The sequence below is a fragment of the Stegodyphus dumicola genome, chromosome 10, assembly GCF_044657685.1.
Source record: "Stegodyphus dumicola isolate Sdum_Otavi_A_Nest chromosome 10, ASM4465768v1".
NCBI classification, from domain to species: Eukaryota; Metazoa; Arthropoda; class Arachnida; order Araneae; family Eresidae; genus Stegodyphus; species Stegodyphus dumicola.
The window spans coordinates 176136036-176162789 of record NC_140777.1 but is presented as its reverse complement, the minus strand read 5'-3'; the positions used below and the strand labels follow the sequence as shown (position 1 = coordinate 176162789).

The window sequence follows — 26754 nt, the reverse complement described above, 5'->3', positions numbered from 1 at the left end:
TTCACGTTTCAGCGTACAAATTAGAGTTGTATTGAAATTAGAATGTCGGAAAGATGTAGTAGTTTGTTCTATCATATAACAGAAGGGAAAATTTTTTTCAGAAATAGTTTTCACGTAGTAAGCAAATTGTTTAACGTTTTTCTTTTCTTAATCACTTGTGACTCCTTTTGCAACAGCTTTGGATAAATTGCTAAATAACAGTAGAGATAAATTGCTAAATGGGCTGCTATGTTTACGCAAAGATCTTTGCCTTAGTTTTCGTTTTTTAACAAATGTTTTGCAATACACATTAAAATTTCATTATTGTTATGTGTTCTGAATTTTTCATATGAACCGTTATCGCAGTTATAACAAAAATTGAAGAAATATCATGATCGAAATTTTTACTTATATCGACTTTGATTTTTTTTAAAGGTTTCAAATTTTAACGGTCGCCCAAAAGGTATACGGGTACGGTTATAAATGGCGGCTTCGTTAGGCTTAGCACCACTTCAATTTTTTAATTGTTGATAAATCTACAACTATTGCATGCAGATTAATTAAAAGCATGAAGATCTTAACCGTAACATAAAAATGATATAATTATTTTTAAAGCAAAAATGCATCATTTACCAACATACAGGAATTTAAAAAAAAAAAACTGAACTTACCGAGCCCTGATAACAGAATAGGAATATATATCTGTACATTATTTAATAACTATAGTTATTAGATAATGTACATACATATATATATATATATATATAATATTCCTATTCTGTTATTATACATAATAGCGTTTATGTATAAGTCAGAGGAATTTCAATGCGATTTAAAAAAAAAAAAGAAAAGAAAATTGTTTTTAGCGTATTATTATCATAGAGAAATTGCCAGTCTCCCGAATTTGTTTTGTTTCACAAATTATTTCCTCGTACTACAACCATTCTGAAATCAAAGTTTGTTTTGAACGACTGCTCTCGTAAATGAGCTCCATAAAGAGGCCAAGGTCAAGGCCGAGCAATTATGAAGTCCCTCTAACCGCAGGCCTTTTATGTCTTTCACGTTTCAGCGTACAAATTAGAGTTGTATTGAAATTAGAATGTCGGAAAGATGTAGTAGTTTGTTCTATCATATAACAGAAGGGAAAATTTTTTTCAGAAATAGTTTTCACGTAGTAAGCAAATTGTTTAACGTTTTTCTTTTCTTAATCACTTGTGACTCCTTTTGCAACAGCTTTGGATAAACACAGATTTGTAATTTATTTCTGTTTACGCTAGAATATAAATTTCGACTAGGATTAAAAGGACCAGAATTAAAACTGTCTGCCAGTGCCTATAGGTACATAAGTGATATTAGTACTTTCAATTATAAAAAAGCGATAGATAAATTTAAAAGCTACCTTAACTACCTCACACTTAAATCTTACTATCCATCAACGTAGAATAGGCTATCTTGACTTGCAAATAATTAATCATCACATGCATTAATTAATCACTACAAAGATTTTTGACAAAAAAAATTTAAGTTTACAACTATTAAATCAATCAATTGGAACTCCAATATTTCTCAAAAAGTAATAGTAAATACCTTTTTCAGTTAACTTAAAAGGTTTAAGAATGTATATACAGATATTAAATATATTAAAAGTGAAATTTCTTAGCTAATTAACACTCTAATGGATAATCAAGTTACAGCGATTGCGCATGTTTCCCCGAAGGTGATCAACCATCGCAGATGTTAGCAATGGCCATTCCTTCATTAAAGCAGTTTTGAACTGTTTGCGACTATAGAAGGAGCGAAATGTGCAGAAAGACAGCCTTCGAAAGATTTACAATGAAGATACGGTAAGAGGAATACAGCGGCCACTAACTAAATAAAGAATAAATATTTAATCTGAAGGAGTTATTCGAGGGGAGCCGACCATTGATTATAAATTTTTGCCGCATAACCATTCAGTATCAATCGCATCGTATATCAATCGGTCGGAAACTAGCCTCGAAGGTGAAATGTTTTAACAGTTAACTATTTTATCTTCTTTTAAAATTGTAGTTTTTTTTCTTTTCACAAATGGTCCAAAGGGGGGGGGTATTTCTTTTGGGTGCTGGAGGTGAAGATGGTCAGTTACCGATAGCCAACTGGTTAATAATGAAGGAGGTATTTAAATCCAAAATTCATAAAATTCTAGTTCGTCATTGTATAACTAAGAAAGATAAATGACAGTCGCGTCTAGGAACTGGAAATATGACTAGATTTTTGGGAATTAATGAGAATAGAAAAAGTCCGAAAACCAAATGTGATGGTGATATTTGAAAATGGGATGCGGATAAAGCGGAAATCGGAGATCTTCATTCGTTGTAAGTCTTCGACCGATTCATTTATTTTTCGTAAATACTTGGGCCCTAGAATGTAAAGTCTTGAAATTCCAGTCAAAATGGATGATGGATCGTAAGCTTTAGGTGTGGTAGTCTCCTAAGAGAAGTATCCTTGAGTCGTCTTGCTGGTGTAAACGCGTTAAGGAATTATAGCACATATTCGTAACAAATCATCGTAAGATAGAAATATTCACTATAAAATATGACACTTGACACTGTTTTACTTTGTAGAAATAAAATAATAAGTTGGGTAAAAATCATAAAATGAAGATAAAAGAATATATGCAAATCCCAGTGGATTAACACTCGACTGGGTTCTAACCACATTCTTGGTGTTCTGAGGAAAAGCGATGATTTAGACCGCTCGGCTAACGAGCTACACTGTCACACCGCTTATGTAGAGCTAAGTCTTTGCCTGCTTTATCAGGTAATTACGTAAAGTTCGTTCCTGCTTTGTCTGGATTAATAAAAAATAAAATAAGAAATAGGGAAATATGTACAAACGGCTACCATCGCTTATTGTGGTGGAAGGTCCGAAGCCTTTTGTGTGGATGTTCCACTAAATAATCGTACTTATCTATATTGATTAAAACACAGTGTGGTGGATAAAACGTACAAACACATTGGAACGTTATTTGCGAAACAAATCTGTAGAGTGGTGACTAATGTTATTTTGGAAGTATTGGGAAATAGTGTGATAAATGCTTTTGTTTTCTTCAGGTCCATTCTGAAGAAAGGAAAGATAAAAAAAGAATTGTGGTGTAATATGTTTGTGAAATTGTCAAACAGCTAGTATGGATCTTGAAATCACTGTATTTGATACGGCTGTTTTCGTTAGACAAGGAAAAATGTTTGAATGTTTGAATGATAAATCAGCTCTCTAAAGATAAAAAGAGAAATCCTTCTCTCGCCATCTAATGAAAACTACTTACCGTATGTTTCCTCTATGATACTTGTAAATGAAATAGGAATCATATCCCAACGTCTATTTTAAGAAATACCATATATTAATTGTTGAATTTATTACCCAATTTATTCAAAAGATATTTATTCTTTAAATTCAAAAGAGTAAAGGCTGTTTTATATGATTTTACGATTCTTATTTACGTCAAATTGTCACATTTAGAATCATATATTTTAAATATCGCCAAAAATTAAGTTATTGGTCACAACTCGCTAAAATAATAGAACAGAAAATGTTAACACTAAAAAAATATGTAGATGGAGATTATGCTAGACTTCTTCTGAAATTGTGTTCAGCTTCTGAAGTTGTTGTGTGTTGCTTTAACAATTAACAGTTCAGATATAAGTTTGAGGCCAAGACTTCAGGTCGTTTCAAAGCGTTGATAATATGCTGCTTTTTTTTTTTTTTTTTTTTTTTTTTTTTTTTTTATGAGAAAATTCTTGTATTCCCTTGACTGCACGTGTAAAGAATGAAATTTGTGAGGTCAGTCAACTTGGGAATTTTTCAAAAGTAGAAGTTAAGTATTCTTTCTTGTGACATCCATCATTCGTGGTAGCCAGTCTAAACTTCCTCCCTTCCTATTGTCACCAAAATCAACTTTTAACGGATGTTTTTCTGTTTGATTGTCACGGGTAAATTTCGCGCTAGGAAGTATTTCTGCTGTAGAATTCTTTGTGCAGTTCTTTTTCAAGCCTGAAAATTTGTAAAAGAAGTGCTGTTGCTTGCTTTACAACACTTTTAAGTGTGATACACATCACGAATGATGTTGAATTCTGTCCTGGTGTGCATAAGCGGAAAATCTAGGTTACTATTATATCTGAATTCCATTCTTAGTATTTAACCTGAATGTTATCTTCATTCTTAAATGATACATAATTTTCATTTGTATCATAAAATAATCACTGTCAAAATATATTTCATAAAAAATAATTTCATGAAATATTCAATATTTCCATATTCAATATTTATTATTTGTTGATTCCGTGAATCCAGAGCTGAATTAGGTTCTTTTAAATAATTGTCTTCCCACTCACCCCATTTTTTGTCCAAAGGGGTAATTTGCCCAGAAGGGCTATTAAATTATAAACGGCGAATCACTTTTCATATTGTTGCCACCAAATATTATAGCCCTGTATTATACTTACAGAAATTGAATAATGAAGAATCTGCATAAATGAATGTATGTTTCTCGCATTGTGATAAAACTAGGATAATTTTGAATAACGTAATCCTCCTGCATGTGGAAACCCAAATTTGAAATTTGGGAATTTGTTTTCTTATCGATTTCATATTTTGTAGAACTTTAACGAATTTTTGCGTAACAAACTAAAACGATTTAAAACCGAGCAATGGCAACACTCTACGGGGAAAAGAAAAACCTTTATATCTCAAGCGCGCGGAACCGTGTATCGGAAATTCTAAAGATATGCCCTTTTTAAAATTATTTTGCGATATTGCTGTTGAACTGAATTGTATGGTTTAAATGCAAAGAACATGATATTTAATAAATAAAGGTAACACACAAAACGTTAAAAAAAAATGCTCCTTTAGACGTAATTTAAAATCTGAAACGTTTCAGATTATTATTATTTTTAATATCAAGGAGTGCAGAACGATGATTATTTTTTGCGAATTTTTATGGCATATCTTTAATCCTGAAATTTTGTGAATAACTGGAGTTCTACGGTGTTTGAAAAAATTATCATTTTAACCCTTATGTCTAATAATGTTTTTGGAATGTCGCTTGCTTTATGTAAGAACGTATTTGTAATACGAAAGAGATGTCCTGGTGGTCAAGGCTTTTGCCATCGACAGGCGAATTTGATTCCTTGCTACGATGAATGTCGTGGGCTTTTACTGACTATTGTCAGACAAATGAGAGTGACAACAGCAGCAACAAGAAGAGATGTCCTCTACAGTATAAGTAATTCAACAAATTTGGAGTTTAAAAAAACGTATTCTACTTACAGCGATAAAGGAACAGGATTAAGTGTAATCTTTATACTTACTTTTCGTGTGAAGTATATACGGGAATAATTTTTTCAATAAATTATTAACAATCGTCGTCGAAGGAAGCTCAGAAATTCTTTAGTTTGGTGATCTTTTAAAAGCATGGGACTAAGATTAGTAAAGTTTTAGTTCATTGTATGTGCCTCCCAGACGGTATAGTGGTTAATGGAGGCTGGCTGCGATACCGAAGGACCCGGGTTCGAATCCCGGAGAAGGCATGGATGTAAAAATTGTATGTCCCTTCATAGGAGGCCTATTAGGTGCCTCCATAATAAAGAGACCACCACATGAGCTTAGGAGCCGGCATAGGCAATTGCCCGTCATTTGTGTGGGGGGGGGAGTTCATTGCATGTAAAAGGAACTAACATAAAATAAAAACTGTAACCTCTTCGGAAATTTTTAACTTCTCACGCTTTCCATTCCACATCTGAAAAATACAAATAGGCTATTTTAAAAACGTGTTTTGTTTATGTATACTATTTGTAATATTTCCTTTATCGAGTTTAAATAGATGCATATCTTGTATGCGTTTCTTACCGCCTTTTTAAGGTAATTTTATTTTCTTCAAACGGAATTTATAGCCTGAGGAAATCTAGAAATTCTTTGCATTACTTTTGCCTTTCATACCCGCATTTAAAAGGCGACTTTTTGGCCTTTCATAATGCGTTTATTAGCAAATACTTTTATCATATCCCTCCGTAGCTTGCATAATGAGTCTTTAAATTTGAGTATATATTGTCAGGAAACATTACATGCTTCCTTCCTTTAAACGATTTCAGCGTTGTCTCGCAATTGTTCTTATTAGCACTGGAGTTCTTTGTTTTCCATTGTCTGTGTCAAAGCCGGCGATGACATCGATTGTTCATTTCCAATTGATCGGTCAGCCTTAAATCTGCCTCTCTAGTAATGCTATGAACCTTCTTTCGCCAAATAACTCGACACCATTTTTTTTTAAAGTAGATTTCACTTTGAGTTCCTATTTGTACGTATACAGTTTCTGTACAGGTATCCGCAGACATATTTGAGATATGAATCAGTAATATCAGCAGTTGGTATCTGTCATATCATCTAATGGGCTTTTCTTTTTTAATATCTTCTAGAATGGAGGTTAAGCAGCGCACTTTGAATAATCCCGATTCATATCGAGTTTCTCTTGCTTTCTACATTTATTTTATGTAGATTTAAATTTAATCCGCTAAGGGCCGTTAAGAGTATTCATATTCCCTTTCTCTGGTGTAAATAAAATCGTATCGTTTAAGTATCGTTTATATGTTTCTCATTTATATAGTGTTTCATCTCTGTCCGGATTCATTCCTGTTCATGGGCCCACCATAAGCCGAGTGGTGGTTAAGAACGTTGAATATTTAATGAATTCTATCCCAGACGTACTTGGTGGTGACTTGGTTAGTGTTCTTGCTTTTTCTCATGTGTAACGTGAGTACGAGACAGTGCCGCTTAAAAAGCGCTCCAGGAAAGCATCCCTTCCCTTAGGCCAGTAACCCTTCTGGGCTTTACCATATTCGAATATGGCGAACATTCGAATATGCCGCCATATTCGAATATAACCCAGTGGTCTTCAAATTTTGTCATCTCGTGGAACCTTTAGAACTGTAAAGTTTTTTTCGGGAAACCCCATCTCTCCGTTAGAAAAATAGATCATAAAATAATATTTAAAGTAGATCAATATGTACAATTACAGGTACTTTATGTAAAGAAAATTAAAGAAAAGCGTTGTATTTTAATTAAAATATTTTAACATAACGTTGCTGTAATTTACTCATTAATAGCATTAACACGGGCTTCGAGTGTCTTGCATTATATATGGTGACGGCCCTCTGCTTGCATTTTTTTTTTTTTTTTTTTTTTTTTTTTTTTTTTTTTTTTTTACAGATTTTCGATATGAAGCTCTATTTATGATATCCGCACTCACCTTTCACGCTCTGTATTTAATATGTTTGTATATTTTTTGTTACCATATACGTTGAGGAAGATTTTGAACTTAAATATGTTGTTCCGAATGGCATTAAAATGGTTATAGCTCTGTGAGAAACTTCTAGAATCCTCTTCTTCTATTTCATGAATCTACAATCAAGAATTTAGGAGTTACTCTTGCTTTAATTTTGATTTTAATATCTAATCTCTTGATTTGCCGATAAGATGTTTCCTTATCGTAGTATTCGAACAGATTTTTTTATCCAACTGGGCTTTGTTGAAAAATATTCTTTTATGGTTTTCTTCAATTGAAAAAGATTCTCCTTTCTGCAGTTTTTATCACTACCGTCTAAATTCAATTCATTTTGCTTAAAAAACTGTTTAGTTTTGCAGAGCGTGGCACGACATTCTCTTTGACGTATGATTACGTATTAAGATTTAAAACTAATCTAAAACTAAATGAATCTTTGTATTTTTTAGTTAATAGACATTAGTTAACTAGTGTAAGTGCTTCGTAATTTTTTTTTTCTGATTTTTTATTTTGATTTGTGGAACCCTGGGAATTGACTCACGGAACTCCAGCTTCTGTAGAACATAGGCCTAACCCATTCTTATCCGTGTTAATATTCATGTGAAATATTTCATTTGTACAACCTATAGCTTCGCTTGGGAGTCATTTATTCTTACAACTTATTCATCGATCTTTTCATTGAATTTTTAAAAAATTTTCCGAAAGTAAATTCCCGAAAGTAAAAAATAATTTTTCCGAAAGTTTGTATCTGTAACATTTAGAAATCGTAAATTAAGATACGAGGGGAAAGAAAGGAAGAGGTAACAAATATATCTCATTGAACTGGGATTGACAGACGCTTCATTCCTGCTATATTTTAATGTGCTTGGTTTATAAGGTATTTCTCCAGCCTTTCTAGCATGCCTTCGTGGTGTGGTGGTCTGCACGCTGGGCGCATATTCCAGAGGCCCGGGGCTCGATTCCCGGTGAAGGCGTTGCTCATTTTTCAATCTCTCTTGCTTCCAAAAAGTACCTAAAATCTCTACAAGTTACTTACCAGTTGCGTTTTTATCGCTTTGTTGAACGCTTAAAATCAAAAGATACTTCAAGAATTAATGAAGCGTGAAATCTGCATCTATGTTAAAAGCTTCCCGAAAAAATATATTATTTATTTAAGAAAAGCAGATGAGCAATTGATAGGTATAGAAGTACTGTTCCTCTAGCCACCGCATTCGCCTGATTTCACATCATGTGATTTTTGGTGTAGGAAATGGGGGAAAGAGTGTCTATGCAACGAAACTGTGTAATGTTGGCGATCTTAGTGAAAAAGTTAAAGCTCTCATAGAACATTATACCATCAAGCGTATGCTCCCATGCAGTGTACAGGACAGGTTCCAAAAATGTGTAGACGGTGATGGCAAATGCGTGGAGAATATGTGAGTGCTATATTGTGTGCAATAAGCTATATTGTCTAATCAAAGTATAGCCAGTTTATTTTCTGTTCACCATTGTGTTAACATTTTCTTGAATCAATCTGCATTTGGGCCATATCGAAAATTGTACAAACTTAAATTTAAGTTGATCAAACGGTGCCCAGGCACGAAACCTTACCCCTTGCAGAACAAATTTGAAAGTTCCGATTTAATTCTACAAGATAACTAAGGTCCTAAGTACTGGCGGCAGTGAAGAATAGAGTCCAAAAGTTCAAATTTAAAAGGGAGAACTACGAAAACACAAAAATCGTTGAAAATACACTAACGGAAAATCCCCCCCTCCAAAAAAAAAAAAAAAAAATCCCAACTGAAAAAATTAATGCTGAACAATGAAATTTCAGCAATATATTTGTTTAGGTTATAAGTTATTTCTCCCGCCTTCTCATCATGCCTTCGTAGTGTAGTGGTTTGCACGCTCGGCGCGTATTCGAGAGGTCCGTGGTTCGAGTCCCGGCGAGGGCATTGCTAATTTTTCTCAGCTCCTACTTTAAAAAAAATGCCTTATGTCTCTACAGTGGCGCCCGAACTAGAAAGGGTGGTGGATGATGATGATCCTCCAGGATTTGGCGATTGGGTCTCCTAAAACCCCAGTCGTCCTTTAAAAGGGGGAATATATAAGGTATTTCTCCCGCCTTCTTAGCATGCCTTAGTGGTGTAGTGATCTGCATGCTCGGCGCGTATTCGAGGGGCCCGTGGTTTAAGTCCCGGTGAAGGCTTTGCTCATTTTTCCTACTTCCAGAATAACCTAATGTCTCTACAGTGGCGCCTGAACTAAAAAGTGGTGTATGATGATTCTCCACCACCAGGATTTTGTGATTGGGTCCCCTAAAATCTTAGTCGCTCTTTAAAAGGGAGTATATATAAGGTATTTATTCCGCCTACGTAGCATTCCTTCGTGGTGTAGTGGTCAGCACGCTGGACGCGAATTCCAGATGTCCGTGGTTTGAGTCCCGGCGAGGTATTGCTCATTTTTCACATCTCCTGCTTCAAAATAGCCTAATGTCTCTACAAGGTAAGATATTTAATTGATTAAATTTTCAAGATCATATACAAACGCGAGAAGAATGATTTCAAATGTGAAATGCTAGTTCATTAATAACCGATGTAACCGCCAGAATTTTGAATGCAAGCATGCAAACAAACATGCATTGTGTCGTAAAAGCACCAGATGTCAGTTTGAAGGGATGGCGTTTCATGCCTGTTGCACTTGGTCGGTCATTACAGGGAAGGTTAATGCTGGTTGTGGTTGACGCTGGAGTGATGCCCCATATGTGCTCGATTGGAGAAAGATCTTGTGATCTAGCTGGCCAAGGCAACACGTCGACACTTTGTGGACCATTTTGGGTTACAACAGCGGTGTTAGGGCGAGGGTTATCCTCTTGAAAAGCGACCTCTTGAACGCCGTTCATGGATGGCAGCAGAACAGCTAGAATCACCAGACTGGCGAACACATTTGCAGTCAGGGTACACCCACGATAACTGCTTACGTGTTCCCCGCCACAGAAAATGTAGGAAGGTTTTTTTAAAGATTTCGCCGCTGACCGTTGAACTCGTAATTCTGAGGTTCGTACGAAAGTGTTCCATCGATTGCGCCATCGAGATTTCGAGAATTGTACACTGAACCGTTCAACTGATTAACATTCTAAACCTGCTTTCGTGCAAGTGTTCGGCCTAAGGGGGAGGAGAGGAGAGAAAAAGAAACGTTCTAAACCTATGTTTCAGATTCTTTTATCATTTCTACTGATAACAGTTCTAGCGGTTTATCGCTTTTGAATCTGGTCAGTACAATATTGTTAAAGCTGGTTATTTAGTATCTTCATTTTCGGATTTGAATATCGTATATGTGTTTAGATTCAGCGCTTTAAATCTTCAGAATTACACCTATATGAGCAATGTATTTTGGAATAATTCTGAGATTTCTCATGCAAAATTATCGTGAGTGCAAAGTAAGAAATCTTTTTTTGTTTTGTTTTGTTTTGTTTTTACGTTATCATGAGCCGTCCTTTTTATGTTTATTCTCTTGCTTCTTGTAAGTTTTTACGTGGTACCGAAAATTGTCGTTCTGAATGTTTAAATGCGAAATTTGCACAATTTTTGCTTACTTTTTGTATTTGTTGCTTATTGAATATCGAAGGGCTTGAGCTACTCTTGTATATGAATCTGAGACGAGTATCTTCCTTTTACCATACTTTTTCATATTTCCTGCATTCTTTTTTATTCTTACTCAGTTTTTCTTAATAAATTAAAAATTAAAATTAGCGATCTGGATACTTTTAGATCTTTTAAAGAAAGAACATTTAAAAAAGGGGGTAAGGTAATCCAATCTTTCTAATTCGAATTCCGGTTTAATACGTGGGAACAGGTTTCAATTAAACAATTACGGACAAGCCTGCTGTAGTCTGTTACTTTAAAATTAGCATCTCAAGATCTTGTCACCCTACTCTCATTACATTCACGTGTCATCATCACCGCACAGCATTTATTTTCTCAGTTTCTGACTATAGTTTAATTCGGCTTTCAATCGTATGCTTTTCTCGAAGCAAAACATGCTAAACGGAGATTAAGTGGAAAAAATAAATTGAAGTTGTCGACTATCTACTGCAGCTGTCATTGCCTTGGTTACGAGGTAAACCCGACATAGTAAAATAATCCTAAAATGCTTACTCTAAATTAGCGCACTCGAAATTTAAGAATGAAATCCCAGAAGTTAGAGGTACGCAACATACAATCATGTATTTTGCTCGAGCTGTTCGAAATAACAATACCAAACAGGAGGGAGGTAAAATATTATTCCATCATAAATTAACGTTGCAGCGGAACTTCAGAACTTTTAGGTAGAAATTTAAAACCTTCAAAATTGTTTCCAGCTGTCGCTATGCACTTCTTTAGGCTGCTATCACACGTCGGTTTGTTTCGGACGAACAACTGTTTGGAACAATTTTTCTGCTTTGTCACAACAGCCAATCACCATAGATAGCTTTGGGATTAACACAGGGAAAACTGGTTCCCCAATTACAAACAAGCTGTTAGCATTCGGAACTGATAGCTGATTGGTTGAAAACAAACAACTTACAATTTTTTTGAGAAGGAAGGAAAAAGTCGCACGTCTTTCTTTCAATAGTAAACCAGGCAGAAAAACTGTCTGAAACAGTTGTTCGTGTGAAACAAATGCCGTGTGATATGGGCCTTAGGGTGTCAACTTCTTTAGCGATAGCAGCAGAATCCCTGTCATCAATTTGTTGATGGACAGCAGAAACTCTTCCTTCTATTCGGTGTTCCAAAGCAGAAACTATTTCTTCTTTTACAGAAGAAACTGTATAATCGATTTAATCTTTTACAGAAAAAACTCTATTTTACAGAAGAAATTTGATCTTTTACAGAAGAAACTCTATAATCAATTTATTGTTCTACGGCCCCAAACTCTCTCTTTTATTTGTTCTTTGACAGAGGAAACTTTTTCTTGAATTTGCCCAACTTTATTTTCCAGAAAATAAATATTAGGCCTTCCATAGCCTACAGTTTATTTTCTATTATGCAGGTAGTTTCTCTTTTCATCTCTTCTTCTCCTGTTTCAATCGTTTCTTGACCAGCTTCAATCTTTCCTCCATCTCTTCTTTAACGGACACTTGTCCCATTTCATCTCTTCTGAGCTGAAGGCCCGTACCATTTCTTCTTGGAATGCAGCAAATGCAATCATCAACTGCCTTATTTGTTCTTATTTGACATTAAAAAAATCCCACTTCTGACACCAAAAAGTATTGCGTGCGTACGGTTTCGTAATGAATTGAATGCGTAAGTCGATAAAAAGTTAATAAAATTTATTCTTATTCCAAGAAATAAAACAAAATGCTGACATTTTCTCAAAGATACCCGTACAACATTACAATATCTCACAATTGTTATATTTTAAACTACTAAAACGTTAAGTAGAACACAATTCAAAGCAGAGAAAGCTAATCCGATCCCACCGCGAATTCCCTACAATCAACAAGAACAAGTAAACAACTGAACTCAGATGTTTCTGCCCGGCTTTTTAAAGCGTTTTAATCGTGTACGAGAACATTCTGGTAATTTATATTTTCTCGAGGTTTTTGCAAAGGAAAAGAGTACAATTACGAGATATCTATTTATTAAATGTTAAATGCGCGTACTAATATATTTTTACTTTTCGGCGTAGCTTTCTCTTAAAACTTGTCTCGCGCAGCATTGCACGGGGAAATGAAACAATTACAACTCTACTAAAAAATAGCAAACTAAATACAAAAGCCGTAACAGTATTAAATTAAAAATTGTTATATAAAAATCACTGTAACCAATGAAATTACAAATTAGATGAACACATTATTTTTCCGCATCATAGGTAAATGCTATTTAAATCCGAATACAGTGTATCTAAATTATGAGCAATATAGTAAAATATTTACAAGAAAGCGTGACTCACCATTTCGGAAGACTCATAACCTATTTGCGTAGTTGATGGACCATCAATGACAAGTTCTTCAACCAAATCTTTGTAAACCATATCCGTTGAAAAATCACTGCTAAAAAAAGAATCTGAGCAAAATCTAGAAATGCTCTGATTTCCTCGTCGGTTAGCGGCCAGGGTGCATTCATCCTTTTTAAATATGTTAAGTCTTGTAAATTCAAACCCTATAGTAAAAAGTTACGTATTCGAGCTTCGTGTTGCTCATTCTACTCTTCGAACAAATTAATAGCACCTCCCAGAAAACTTCAGCTTCGTAGAAAAAATCTCATAATTTTTTAGCTCAGAAGTGCTATTAATTCGTTTTGCGATTTTGCGTCGATTCACTGTAAATGACCGTATCACTTTTCAAACTGTTGCCACCAAATATCATCGTCCTGCGTTATGTTTAAATAAATTTAATAATGAAGAATCTGCATAAATGTATGTATGTTTCTCGCATTGTGATAAAACAACGGTACACAGAGCCATCCAATTTTGAATAACGTACGTTTCCATCCGAATATGGGCATCTGGAGGCCCGGATTTTGAATTTATTTGTTATCGATTTCATATTTTGTAACATTTTAACGAATTTTCGATTAATAAACTCAATGATTTCAAAGCGAGCAATGGCAACACTGTATTGGAAAAAAGAAAACATTTTTATCTCCAGCGCGCGAGACTGTGGAGGTTCGAATCCCTCGAACGGGCTGGCTGCATGGATGTTTTCGTGGTTTTCCCCATGTGTAACGTGTATACGAGCCAGTTTCCCTTAAAAAGTCCTCCACGAAGGCATCCCTCTCTTAAGGCAGATAGCCCTCGAGTGCTTTGCCGTAATTTAATAAACCAAACCAACCATTTTAAAAATATTTTGCGCGACTGTTGAACTGAAGTTTATGTTTTAAATGCGAAGAACATGATATTTAATAAATAAAGGTAACACAGAAAACGTTAAAAAAAAAAAAAAAACGCCTATGGGCGTAATGTAACATCTGAAAGCTTTCAGATTTTTTTTTCTTCAGAATAATATCGTGTTCTTCACTTGTTTCACGAATGCCGTCATGTTTTCAACTAGAGGTCGATAACACGGGGACATGTTCTTGTAAACTTATTGCTATTAAACGGAAATTATTTGACTCTTCTAGGGGAGTAAACCAATTTTAGATTAATTAACATATGCTCTGTTACCACTCAGTTTTTTTTATTCCTATATGTTCGCAAATTGTTCATTTTTAGCTTTAAAAGTGATTGAATTTATGTTATTCTTATATTCCGGTTAAGATTTTTATGCCTTTAATTAATCTGCGTGTTGTAGGATTATCAACAATTTAAAAGTTTAAGTGGCGCTAGGCGTAAGAGGCCGCCATCTGTTTACATTGAAACTCTTAATAGAATATTGAATTAGGTTCAGTTGGTGTACCAACTTCAATGTCGTTTTGCCCAGTGGGATCGAAAGTTAATTTTCAATTTTGCGCTCAGAAACTTTGGTCTTCCTGCCCGTTGGCCGAATTGCTTGTTTTGGCCCAGAAATTCTAATTTTAATTGCATAAATTGTTTTAACGGTATTTGTTCTTTTAGATTTTTCTGTGTTTTACGATTTATAATGAAGATGTTTTGAGTTTTGATGTATTTTTGCTTTGCTGCGAAATGAGAACTCAATTCATTAAATGAGAAATATATCTGTAATTAAATTCGAGGAAATACGTTTAAATGAAGTGCAGCAAATATATATTTGTAATTTAATAGATCGTACAAAGACGTCATACAATGTTCTCACCCCTATTCTGGCTCATATTCTTATTTGGTGCCACATAATTAAGAATAAAAAATGTATGTGCCAAAGAGATGCTATGATACATTCATTTTAAACTTTCTTTTAATGCTCTTGTGTAAAAAATTGTACCACCAAACTCATGTAATGTACCGTTAGTGGGACATGTGAGAAATCTTGGTATAGAGTGCTCACTTTTCTTGGTAGAATATCATTTAGCATAAAACTATTCTTAGTAAACAGAGTATACGGTCCATTTGGGCAGTAACGGCGAGAAATATGTTATTTTGTGACGTATAATTAAGCTGTTATTCCAGAAGTTGCCTTACTTAGCTTAAATCACTGTTTTCAAACTTCTTCAATTTCTCAATCGGTGAACCTGTAAAACAATATTTGGAAGAAAGGGGTTCCTTGCCGTTTTTAGATAAATAAATGTTGGGAATGCATTGAAAAGATATCAATATTATGTGCATGCTTGTAATTTTATGATTTATATGTTTTTAATTTAAGCAACGTATATACATATCCGTAAATAATTCTTTATTTTTCAATGACTTTAGTCCCACCCCGTTCCCATCCATATGTATAGTTTTAAACCAAGTATGCCCTTTCTTAATAGAAAGCGCACCGAAGCAGTGTTAAGCCAGTAAGCTCTCATTTTTACTTTTATACTGAGTATTTTTAAAACACTACTTAAATCACTCCTGTGTTTGTGGTGTTCGAGTAGTTTTGAGCCTAGCATTTTTAATTCACTCTTATTGATTCTTAACTGTTAAATAATCTGGCTGCAAAGGATTTTGGCGGTGTTCGTCATGTACAGAGCTGGATTTACGTATAAGCTACACAAGCTATCGCTTAGGGCCCCCGCTTTCTGGGGAGCCTCCTAAAAATTAAAATATAATATAAATAGTATTCAAATATATTATAACAGACATATAAAGGACCCCATATCTCAAATAACTTAGGGCCCTATCAAGTCTAAATCTAATTCTGGTTATGTATATCGTAAATGCGAGCCACTTTTCCTTGACGTCATGCACATCAATGGCCATTGGTAAGATTACTCAGTATTAATAGTTCTTTTCGGTTTATATTCTTGGAGAAACAGCTTAAAACACTAACCAATTTTCCTTAAAAATTCTTCCAAAAAAGCTTCCTTTCCTTTGCCACAGAACTCTTGTATATTTTGTCTTAATTAGGTAACCTTTATAAAAATCCGCCACGAAAACACCCCTCAATACTGATAGATAAACCCTGCTACACTTAGCCATAGCTAAACAATCCTGCCTAATAGCACTTTCATGATTTAACGACTCTGATTCTGTAGTGGAATTTCTTCAAGTATAATGCTCCATTATTTCATACTGCGATAACTAGTATGGATATTTTGAAGGCACTGTTCCGGTGCACCGGAACAGAACAACTAAACCTGACTTTGTTTCGCTTTTGGCACTAAGTCAAAGACCATTAATTCCAAAAACAAACAGTTGAATTGTCGGACTCAGACGATCACTTTCGCAGGGCACTTAGAATGCTGTGCATTTTTCATTATTTTTGTTCTGTTCTCGCATCTTACAAGTTTTATATGTCCTTTTTCTTGTTTATACTTATATATTGTGCAACTACGTAATATAAGTTTTGTGTTTAAAAAAGAGGATGTGTATCGAATTCATTCACATTACATCTCAGTAGGCACCTTTTTAGTTATATTGGAACATATTTTTAAAAATTTTAATTTTTAAAGAATCTTTCGTTTTCTTTAATTGGAGAGATTATTTCCGTTGGGAGTGTTTCAGAACCTAAATCGCGGAAAAAATAAATTAATATTAAACTTCTCCAGAATTGTGTTTTTAATTATGCGTTGATGAGTCTGTCTGGACATCATTTCAGGAGAATAGTGGTTCGGTTCAGTAACGAGGAACTGGCCGATATGCATTTCATCTATGGGTATATTATATACGTCTAATTACGTCTATAGAAATGGCGAGACACATGTACCGAGAGCCCTTCCCAAGCAGATGTCTGCCAAATCATCCATCGGTTGGACAAATGACCTGCTGATTGAGTGTGGAGCTTTCCGAGTAAGCAGGCACATCAGTCGACAACATACTACGTGCACACCTGTCATACAGGAGACTGTTACGGGAATTTGACCAGGGATGAGTATCAGAACAATCGAACACAACTTTGATGTACTTCGCTCCAGGGTGTTATGCGTATATTGCGCGAGGACACGCTACACTTCCACCACATCCAGAGGCCACAGGCATTGAGCGAAGTAGATTACCCAATGTGTTGCATTCGCACGTTGATATTTGCATGAACGTAATATATATCCAGATTTTCCATCGTGCATTCTGTTAACCGATGAAGTGACTTTTTCACGGGTCAGTGTCTTGAACTCCCATAATTTGCATAATGTGCAACTAACAACATAACATAACAATCCCAGAAATACACGTCCTGATGCAAACGAACAGTACTTCACCGTAAACATGTGACCTGGTATTATCGGTGACTTTTTAATTGGTCCTCACACACTGCTTTAATGCCTTGACTGGCGTACTTGGCGCGTTTTTTAGAAGAGATCTTACCGACAGGATGTCGTTCTAGCCAACTCATCTATTTTCAGTATGATGGGGCGCCCGCACATTCCAACGTGAATGGGTGACATTTCGTCGATAGAACCTATCCTCATTGCTGGATCGGCAGAGGAGGACCAGTCGCATGGCCATCAGGATGTCCTAACCACCCTCTTCCATGGATTTCTTCTTGTGGGGGTGCATGATATCCCTGGTGTACGAGATACTCGTAACAACTGACATCGACCTCATCTCTAGGATCGTGGAAGCGGCGGCTCATGTTCGTGATACAGCTGCCCAGTTTGAACGAGTCCGTGAATCCATGCGTCGATGTTGCAGTGGATAAAAGGATGAACATCTTCTGTAATCAAAATTACTTCCTTCATCAAAATTGTTTTTTTTTTTTTTTTTTTTTTTCTGTCTACTCCCTTTTTTTGCGTGTCGATCATCTTGCTATAGCACCGCATGATTTAATTTTCACGCACATCTTCCTACATAAATTTTTTTTAGTCATAACAGACAAGCACGTAAAATTTGTAAGCGGTCGTTTAGGACACCGTTAGCAATATCGTTTGTGTTTGAATTCCGAAAAAAATAATATGCTTATTCAGAAGTCAAACAACAAAAATCAGCGTTATATTTACAAAATTAAAAAATTTCTGAAAAGATGGACTTAACAGGTTTCTATATCTACAGATAGTATTACATTTTTTTTTTTTTTTTTTTTTTTTTTTTTGTTGTTGTTGTTTGACTTCTGAATTAGTATTTATTCGGCGTGTTATTGTGTCTTAAATAATATGCTTACTTGTAATATAACTTGATCACGTAAAACGTTTGCATGGTTCAAGGTAATTTTAAGAAGCAAAAGTTTGCATTTATGTGGAGCATTTCTAATTTCCTCTTGTATATGAAGAGTTAGAATATTCACGTAGTAATTTATCCGTGACTTGGTGTTTTTAGTTTTAAAACTATTTTGTGTAATGTAAACGCTTTCTGCTTTTTTAGACTTCTCGAATATTTTCTAAATTCTGTTGTAGAACCCCTGTTGTGTATTTCGACACGCAAAAAATTCTATCACGCTGTGTGAAGAATTTAATTTCCCTCAGAAAATTTCTTCTTTATTTTTTTTTTTTTTTTTATTTTTTTTTTTTTTAAAGAACCACGCTTTTCCTCCCCTTTTAAATGCATCGTCGTCGGCTTATGACGTCAACATGAAACCGCCTTGTCAAGCGGCATCCGGATTCTTGACCGTAACCTACAGGGATGTTCCTTATTCGTCTGCTGTAAAAGGTGAAATCATCCTGGTCTCGTCTGCATTCGCTGTTTTATTTTGCCTTTTTTTAATGTATGTTTCTTTTCGGTGAATGTGTAATTATGGATTTTAGCGTAGTAATTTTTTTATATTCTGTTGTATTGAACATTAAAAAATTTCTGAAAGGATGTATTATCAGGAAAATATTTATTACCGACTTAACAGGTTTCTATATCTACAGATAGTATTACAAGTAGCAATAAAAGGCTTTTCTGTTTAAATTTCGAGTCCACTAGTAATAGTACTTACACTGCTCAAAGCAGTTAGGGGATATTGTGAGTTCGGTATGAAATAATCATGTAATCGAAAACTTTTTTTGACAAAAATAAAATGGAAGAAGTTAAAAAGGAAAATTATAACGTTTACAAAGTTGGAATATGCAAATTTTGCTGTGACATCAAAAACTACCCGTTTTAGATAAGGCATGAAAAGCGAGCTGCAACATTTCATCTGTAGGAGGAGATTAAAAATAACTGAACGCGTTGAATGTTTTATAACAGTAAATACTGTGTTTCAGTAAGATGACTTAGCTGAATCGGTAGCCTGGAGGGTCATCGATCGTTTAAAGGCAGATCAAACGCAATTCGTTGTAGTAGAAGCATTAGGGGTTTCTTAAAGTGTCATTCCAGGAATAGGTTTTTTGAAACTGGAAATGCTCGCGGAAGATCGAGAAACGGTCGTAATAAGCCTGCAACAACGCAAAATGGGGATCGGTATTTAACACTAACGACTAGAAGAAACCGCACTTTAAACCCCACTTTCTTGCAACAGCACATTCAGACGGCTGCTGATACCAGAGTTTCTGCTCAAACTGTTCGAAACCGACTCCACCATATGGGTTTGTATACTCGCAGACCTATGGTTTGTGTTTGCTTGACACAGGACCACCGTGCTGCCCCCCATAAAGTGGGTACAGGAGCATCTCAGATGAGGATGAGATCTGTGGAGTTCGTGCTCTTCACGAATGAGTTCCGCTTTAGTGTACAACCTGACAACAGGCGGATTCTCATCATGAGAGAACCTGGTACAGGGAATACTCCTGCATATATGTATGAAATATCCGATTTAGCGAAGGCGGAGTGATGCTCTGGGCCGATATTTCTTTGGCCTCGCCGACCTGCACATTATCAGAAACGGAGCGCTAACGGCTCAATATAGGAATGAGATCCCCAGACCCATTGTGGCCCTTTACGCCGCAGCAGTCGGGGATGAATCCATCTTCGTGGATGATAACGCCAGGCCACATCGTACTTAGCTAATGGACAATTTCCTTTTCGACGAAGGAATTCTTCGAATGGATTGGCCGTCATGTTCTCCAGATGTGAACCCCACACAACATGTTTAGGACATTATAGGAAGAAGGATTGTTAGTTACTTATCACCCCCAGAAACAATTCAGCAGTCGAAAAGCTCTATTCTACAGAAGTAGAACAGAATACCCCACTTACTCATTGATAACGTTATTGATTCCATGCGTTGTAGGTGTGCGGCATTGCTTTCGGCCAGAGGGAAGTTATTGAAACTCATTTGTTTTTTCCGAGAATTCACTTCCCCCCTTTCTTTTTTTGTTTGTTTGCGCAATATGCACAAATTGTGATTTATATATATATATATATATATATTTGTTTTGTTTAGCAACAAATATTGTAAATAAAATTTAATTATTCCTTGCTCGTTGCTGCTTCTTTTCTCATATCTTACAACACCTGTATATCATATATTAGTAAGTAAAACATTTCCTAATATCCCGGAACCGTTTTGAGCAGTGTAGTTCTATTTATTTAGTTTTTCCTGTGATTTCGTGATAAGCTGCATCACTCAACTTAATTATGAATGGGAAGGGGGGTCACTTTTTAAAAACTTTATTTATTTCCTTTCTTAAAACTTTAGAATACAGTCAAAGAACATAAACGGGATCTTCATAAATAATAATATGTACTATTGTCAACTGATAAAATTAAACCACTTCAGTTAAATAAAATCAAAGCACAGCCTGTTGACGACATAGTTTCGAAAGCTAGTCCATTTGTTTTAGGCATTTTTTTTTTTTTTTTTTTAATTGCAGAATAATATAAATAAGGAAATAATATATTAAAAACTATATTAATATTTGAATAAAATTTAAACAGGAAATATCTAAAAAGAATTGTAATTTAGCTATATAGCATTAAAAAATTTCATAATTACGTTTAAATTTTATTTTTGATGCAGAAATATACTATATTTCTATACAAGAATTAGAATTATACAGTACGGCAACTGCAAAATTTCTGATTTTAGAAACATATTTTTATTTGTTACACTAATGGTAAAAATATCAGTTGTGAAACGTTGCAACATTATTTTTTACAATTTTATTATTACAAAATTATTTTTTAAAGACGATCCAATTAGCTACCGTGATGAAAATAACAAAATAAAAGATTTTTATTTCTACCTGACAAAACCGCAAATGTAAACAGTAACAGCTTTCCAAACCCACTGAAAAACAATTATTAATTTATTTTGGTTTACTTATACAAGGCAAACATGATTGGCAATCTTGTATAGTAGAGAACTAAGAAAATTTTAGTTCTTTTAAAATGATTTTTATATTCGCTTGTTCTAGCAGTAAATCTTTAAATTGTGCTGCCAACAATATTCTAAATTTGGTAGTTGTTAGGAAAAGAAATGGTTGAAGTGTCAAGAGAATCAAATGAAAAATTAAAAAACAGAAAAAAATCTGGAAGTTTTCAGATTTTATATTATGCCCAAAGGGGTTATTTGTAACGTTTTGTGTGTTGCCTGTATTTATTAAATATCATGTTCTTCGCATTTAAACCATAAAATTCAACTCAACAGCAGTATTACAAAATAATTTTAAAACAGCATATCTTTAGAATTTCCGATATACAGTCTCTCGCGCTGGAGATTTTTTTCCCCCCTGTACAGTGTTGCTATTGCTCGCTTTGAAATCGTTGAGTTTCTTAAGACTCATAAATGCTTTACAAAATATGAAATAGATAATAAAACGAATTCCAAATTATGGCTTTCAGATGTCCATATTCGGGTGGAGACGTACGTTATTCAGAATCGGATGGCTCTAAGTGCCGTTGTTTTATCACAGTGCGAGAAACGTACATACATTTATGCAGATTCTTCGTTATTTTATTTCTTTTAAATATAGTGCAGGGCTGTAATATTGGGTAGCAACAATCTGAAAAGTGAACCGAGATTTACAATGAACCGACGCAAAATGCCAATAGCCTAAATTAATAGCCCTTCTGGGCAAATTAATCCTTTGGGCTAAAAATCGCAATTTAGCAAGATAATTTATTATTCACTCCCCAAGCGCTGTAAAATGGTAGTCTTTTCCAAGTATCAACGGTAGTTCATCAATATCCACCACGGTAGCAGTATTAAGGTAGAAAATTTGGTTAGAATATTAAAAGCGAGGTTTTATATCTAAGCGTAGATAAAGCTTCTTCGGAAATCATTATCTTTTTCTGCTGTGGAGGAAAGTTTCTGCGGAATTACAGTGCTTTGGATATACGATACCTTTGCGGCAGTTCCACTGTCAGGTTCCAGTGATTCAACAAGCTCTGTTTCGTAATTGCCGGGCTACGCTTGACTTGGCAAAACCGTAACGAACGCGCAGGTAAATAAAACAGAACAAAATAAAATAAATGGGTGTTTCGGAGTAGATAGATTGCGTCGAAGAGGTGTTAGTTGGTTTTATCTATTATGTTGCGCGTCATTTCCGTAATCTTCGTATTCCGCTGTAATTCTGAGAATACATTTTCCCTGGTATCATTTACGTTTCGTTCTACATCGCTCGTTCTTGTGAATGAAGACTAAGTATTATGAGTAAGATGTGACGTTTGTATGGAAGACTCATATTATGAGATTAGTTTCGCATATCAAAACGAATTGCTGTTTGCCAGGGTAATGCGAGTTATTTATGAGGAAGGCTTTATATAAAGCAGTGGCGTATATTAAATATGTTCTCATAATGAGAAGTTACGTATTTTCGCTAAAGGAATGAAGATGTAACGAGTTTCTTGCAAATTATCATCATATCCTGCCTTTGCATGTGTTTTTATCTTCATAATTTTTCAATCGAATGTTAAAAGAAAGTGGGGAGATCAAATAAAGGAGTAGAGGCAAGAAAGAAAAGAAAAACCACAATCATTACTTATTTATTATTATTAGTCCGAAGGGGTTTTGTCTTTGAAGGACTATTGTTTTCGTTGAATCACTTTTCAAACTAATACCACCAAATGTTAGAGTCCTGCATTATATTTGAAGAAATAAAATGATGAAAAATCTGCATAAATGTACGTATATTTCTCGCATTGTGATAAAACAGCGGTACCTAGAGCCATCGAATTTTGAATGACGTAATCCTCCTACGAATATGGGCATGTGGAAGATCAAATTTGAAATTTGTTTTCTTATCAATTTCATATTTTGTAAAACTTTAACGAATTTTTGCGTAACAAACTGAACGATTTAAAACCGAGCAATGGCAACACTCTACGGGGAAAAGAAAACCTTTTAATCTAAAGCGCGCGGAACTGTGTATCGGAAATTCTAAAGATAGGCTCATTTTAAAATTATTTTGCGACATTGCTATTGAACTGAATTTTATGGTTTAAGCGCAAAGAACATAAATAAAAGTAACACACAAAATGGTTTTCTTTAAAAAAAAAAAAAAAAAAAAAAAAAAAAAAAACTCTTTGAACATAATTTAAAATCTGAAACTTTTTTTTTTTTTTTTTTTTTTTTTTCAAGCGTTTAGATAAAGAAAGCTGAATCGACATGTTGATTGTCATAACCACTGAAAGGTAGTTATCGAGTTTATCTAAAACCAACACAAAAGCATACCTTCTTTCTTTCTTTCTTTTTTTTTTTTTTTTTTTTCCCTTCTTCCATATATTTGACGTTTATGATTATAGCGTTTTGAGCGGTTTAAAATTTATTAATTCAAACGCCTCATCGAGAGTTTAGTGAAAATGAGTCTGGGACCCACAGATAGTCCTACATGCTGTTTATCAAAAGTAAGGTAGATTATCGCAAAGCTGTATTATCATCCACTGGTATCACACAGAAAGGATAGTGGTTAGTGACGCTGATTGCTGCAACAATTGAATTCCAGCATGGATGTTTGTAAGCGTATGCAGCCTGTGTGGTAAAGCGACACTCAGAATACATGGTAAGCCGAAAACCTCGCGAAAAGTTGGTTTTATTTGAAAATAGCTGGGAGGCCCTCCGCAACCTGGGGTCTTCTCCCTCGGAATTTCATCCGGGGTGGAAGTTTAGCAGTTAGCGAGGCCCAACGATATCTAATATGCCTACTTGGATATACAGGTGCTGGTCTTGCTTCAACCAGTATCTATCATCCACTAGTTTTAAAAATGCTTGGGAACTAGGACCAGTAACAGTTTTAAGGGAAAGAAGTTAAGGTTGGACGATCGTCCAGGGCGAATAATCAAGATATTTTTAGATCACCAAAAAATATCTTTTTGTGAAACGTTTATTATCATTTCGCCATTTTTGGTTGAAAGAGAAGATCAACGAAAAAATTTTCGCACAGGGTGCCAAATGCTTTAAGACCTACCCTGACTATGCGAAATGCATCTGTCTATGACTATTCGATAAGATCCGCCATGTGGGTAATATCAGGACTTAGTGAGAAAACAACAGAAATATGCTACACGTAATTACTCTAGCCAGACTTTTTATTGGCCAGAATAATCTTATACTCTAATAATCTTATACTAGTTGCAAAGCATAAACTTGAACATTAATTTTTCTGCAGATGTATGTTGGTATCTTTTTCGTGCTACCGCACATCACACAGTCTATATCACGATAAATCACACAGGTTTCATATCATTTTTGTTTCACAGCACACAAAATGATCGTTATTTTAGCTTTCAGACTAGACTATGTGAATATTAAGGTGATCACCGATGGTAGGATTTGCGTTAATTCTCAAACAGGAAGCCAAACAGTGTTTGTAAATATAAAGGTTGTTCTTGTTACCATTCGGCTTAGAAACTTTCAAATGAAATTTCGTGAAAAATGGCGGTTTGAACGAAACATATTTTTACCGCATTTTATTAGCTTTAATAACAATAATTAATGGTTTGCTTTTGTTGCAGTTTCAGTAGAGAATTAAATTACAAATTCGAGTCCTCGAGTGACCGAGTATTTAAGTCTCTAAACACTGGTAGTTTAACGTGGGTTTTATTCCAGGCGAACGGGCTGGCTGCATGGCCGTTTTCTTCATGTGTAACGTACGTGCCCGTGTACGTAATGTGTGCCTCCACGAAGGCATCTTTCTACTTTGGCAGATAGCTCTCGACTTTTTAGCGGTACTCATATAAACCAAATCTAATCACAAATTCAACGAGTGTGAGTTCGTAACTATCATTTCATTAATTTCCAAGATATTACTAATTCTAGAAGTATAGTTTTGTAGGAACCGCATTTAAAGTCGACTTTAAATTACAGTAATTAGAGGTCTGTTAGTAAACCTCTGTAATTTCTATATTTCTTGATATTTTGACAATTTATTTATTTATTTATGTATTTTACATTCTTACTGTGGAAGAATTATGAAATTAGAGAATATACTAGATTACTTGGAATAAACTTATTATTGCTATTATTATTTTTATTATTATTAGTAGTAGTAGTATTCTGTTTTGATTAAAGCTTTAGTACTGGTGACATCCAACACGAAAACAGACTTTTAGCAATTAAAATTTTCTCAAAGCATTTGTAACAATGTACCTCACAAAAGACTTTCGGTGCTTACGGGGTATTAGCGCAACCATCTTGGCGCGGTTTCGCGATTTTTTGCAGAAGGAAAAGATGATTTTTGGATCGAAACTTACTGTGGATATGGTTACATAAAGAGCTGTGAGCTGTTATGCTGATGGTTGCCAGAGTTTGGCGACTTCTACTAAGGGGATTGCGATAGTACGTAAGTACCAGAGTTTCTATAAACTGACAAAATATGCTATATGAGCGTACTCGATATCATTGCGAGTCATGTTTTTAGAATACATAACTCTGTTAATAATAGATAATTAGTTATAATAGATATCTATTATTATCTGTTAATAACAGATATATGTTATTATAATAATAGATAATACATAGAATACATAATCCCGAATAATTTATAACTCTGTTCCTTTGAAATAGAAATATAAACCTACATGCAACTTGAACCAACATATGTAAAAGGATGACTCATTAATTTAGTAAGATTCATGTAAAGATGCGCGACTGTGACATTTATATAATCTACTGAATGTTTAAACGCTTTTTTCAAAAGTATTTAGACTAGTAGGTTATTGTCCTCATACTTTTGAATGCCTTTTTATTGCTCTTTGGACTAATAACACTTCTATAGACCTTCTCAGCTACCATGGTGGGCCTTGACGCCCGCATTTGGAAACCATGGGTTTTTTAAGATTTAAATTTCAATTAATTAATTTTTCTCAACTGAAATTGCTTTGAATGTTTTGTTTCCGCTTTAAACCGTTTAAAAAGTGTTTTCAATTGCAGTTTTATTGTTAATATTACTATTATTATCCAGTACCTGTGTAACCTAATGTATTAGGCAACAGCATATTCTGCATTCGTTATTTTGTCTGTATTGCCAGTATTACAAGGAAATTTAATTTGGCATTAATTTATGACATATATTAAAAATTCTGCTCTCATCGTATTATTAGTATAACTTAAAAAAGGTGTTTGTGTCTTGAACCAGGGGAAAGGTGTTTCTCGTTTCCTTTTGTGTAAAAGGAAATGCGCTTTATTTAGTATTTTGCTTGTGAAACTGTTTTCTCCAATTGAAAAGCGTATT

At 34.6% G+C, this 26754-nt stretch overlaps 1 protein-coding gene across 4 annotated transcripts in view; it reads left to right on the top strand.

Moving 5' to 3' along the window:
- LOC118187005 (formin-binding protein 1-like) overlaps positions 1-26754 on the top strand; it is a 193108-nt gene that overhangs the window by 91228 nt on the left and 75126 nt on the right. For 3 of the 4 annotated variants that reach the window (XM_085825908.1, XM_085825907.1, XM_085825906.1), the window contains exon 1: positions 10638-10706. The exons of the other annotated variant lie outside the window; for it this stretch is intronic. In XM_085825908.1, coding sequence (XP_085682034.1) covers positions 10653-10706 — 54 coding nt within the window. In that variant the 5' untranslated portion in view covers positions 10638-10652. Of the gene's footprint in view, positions 1-10637; positions 10707-26754 lie in introns of those variants that run through there. 4 annotated transcript variants of the gene reach the window in all.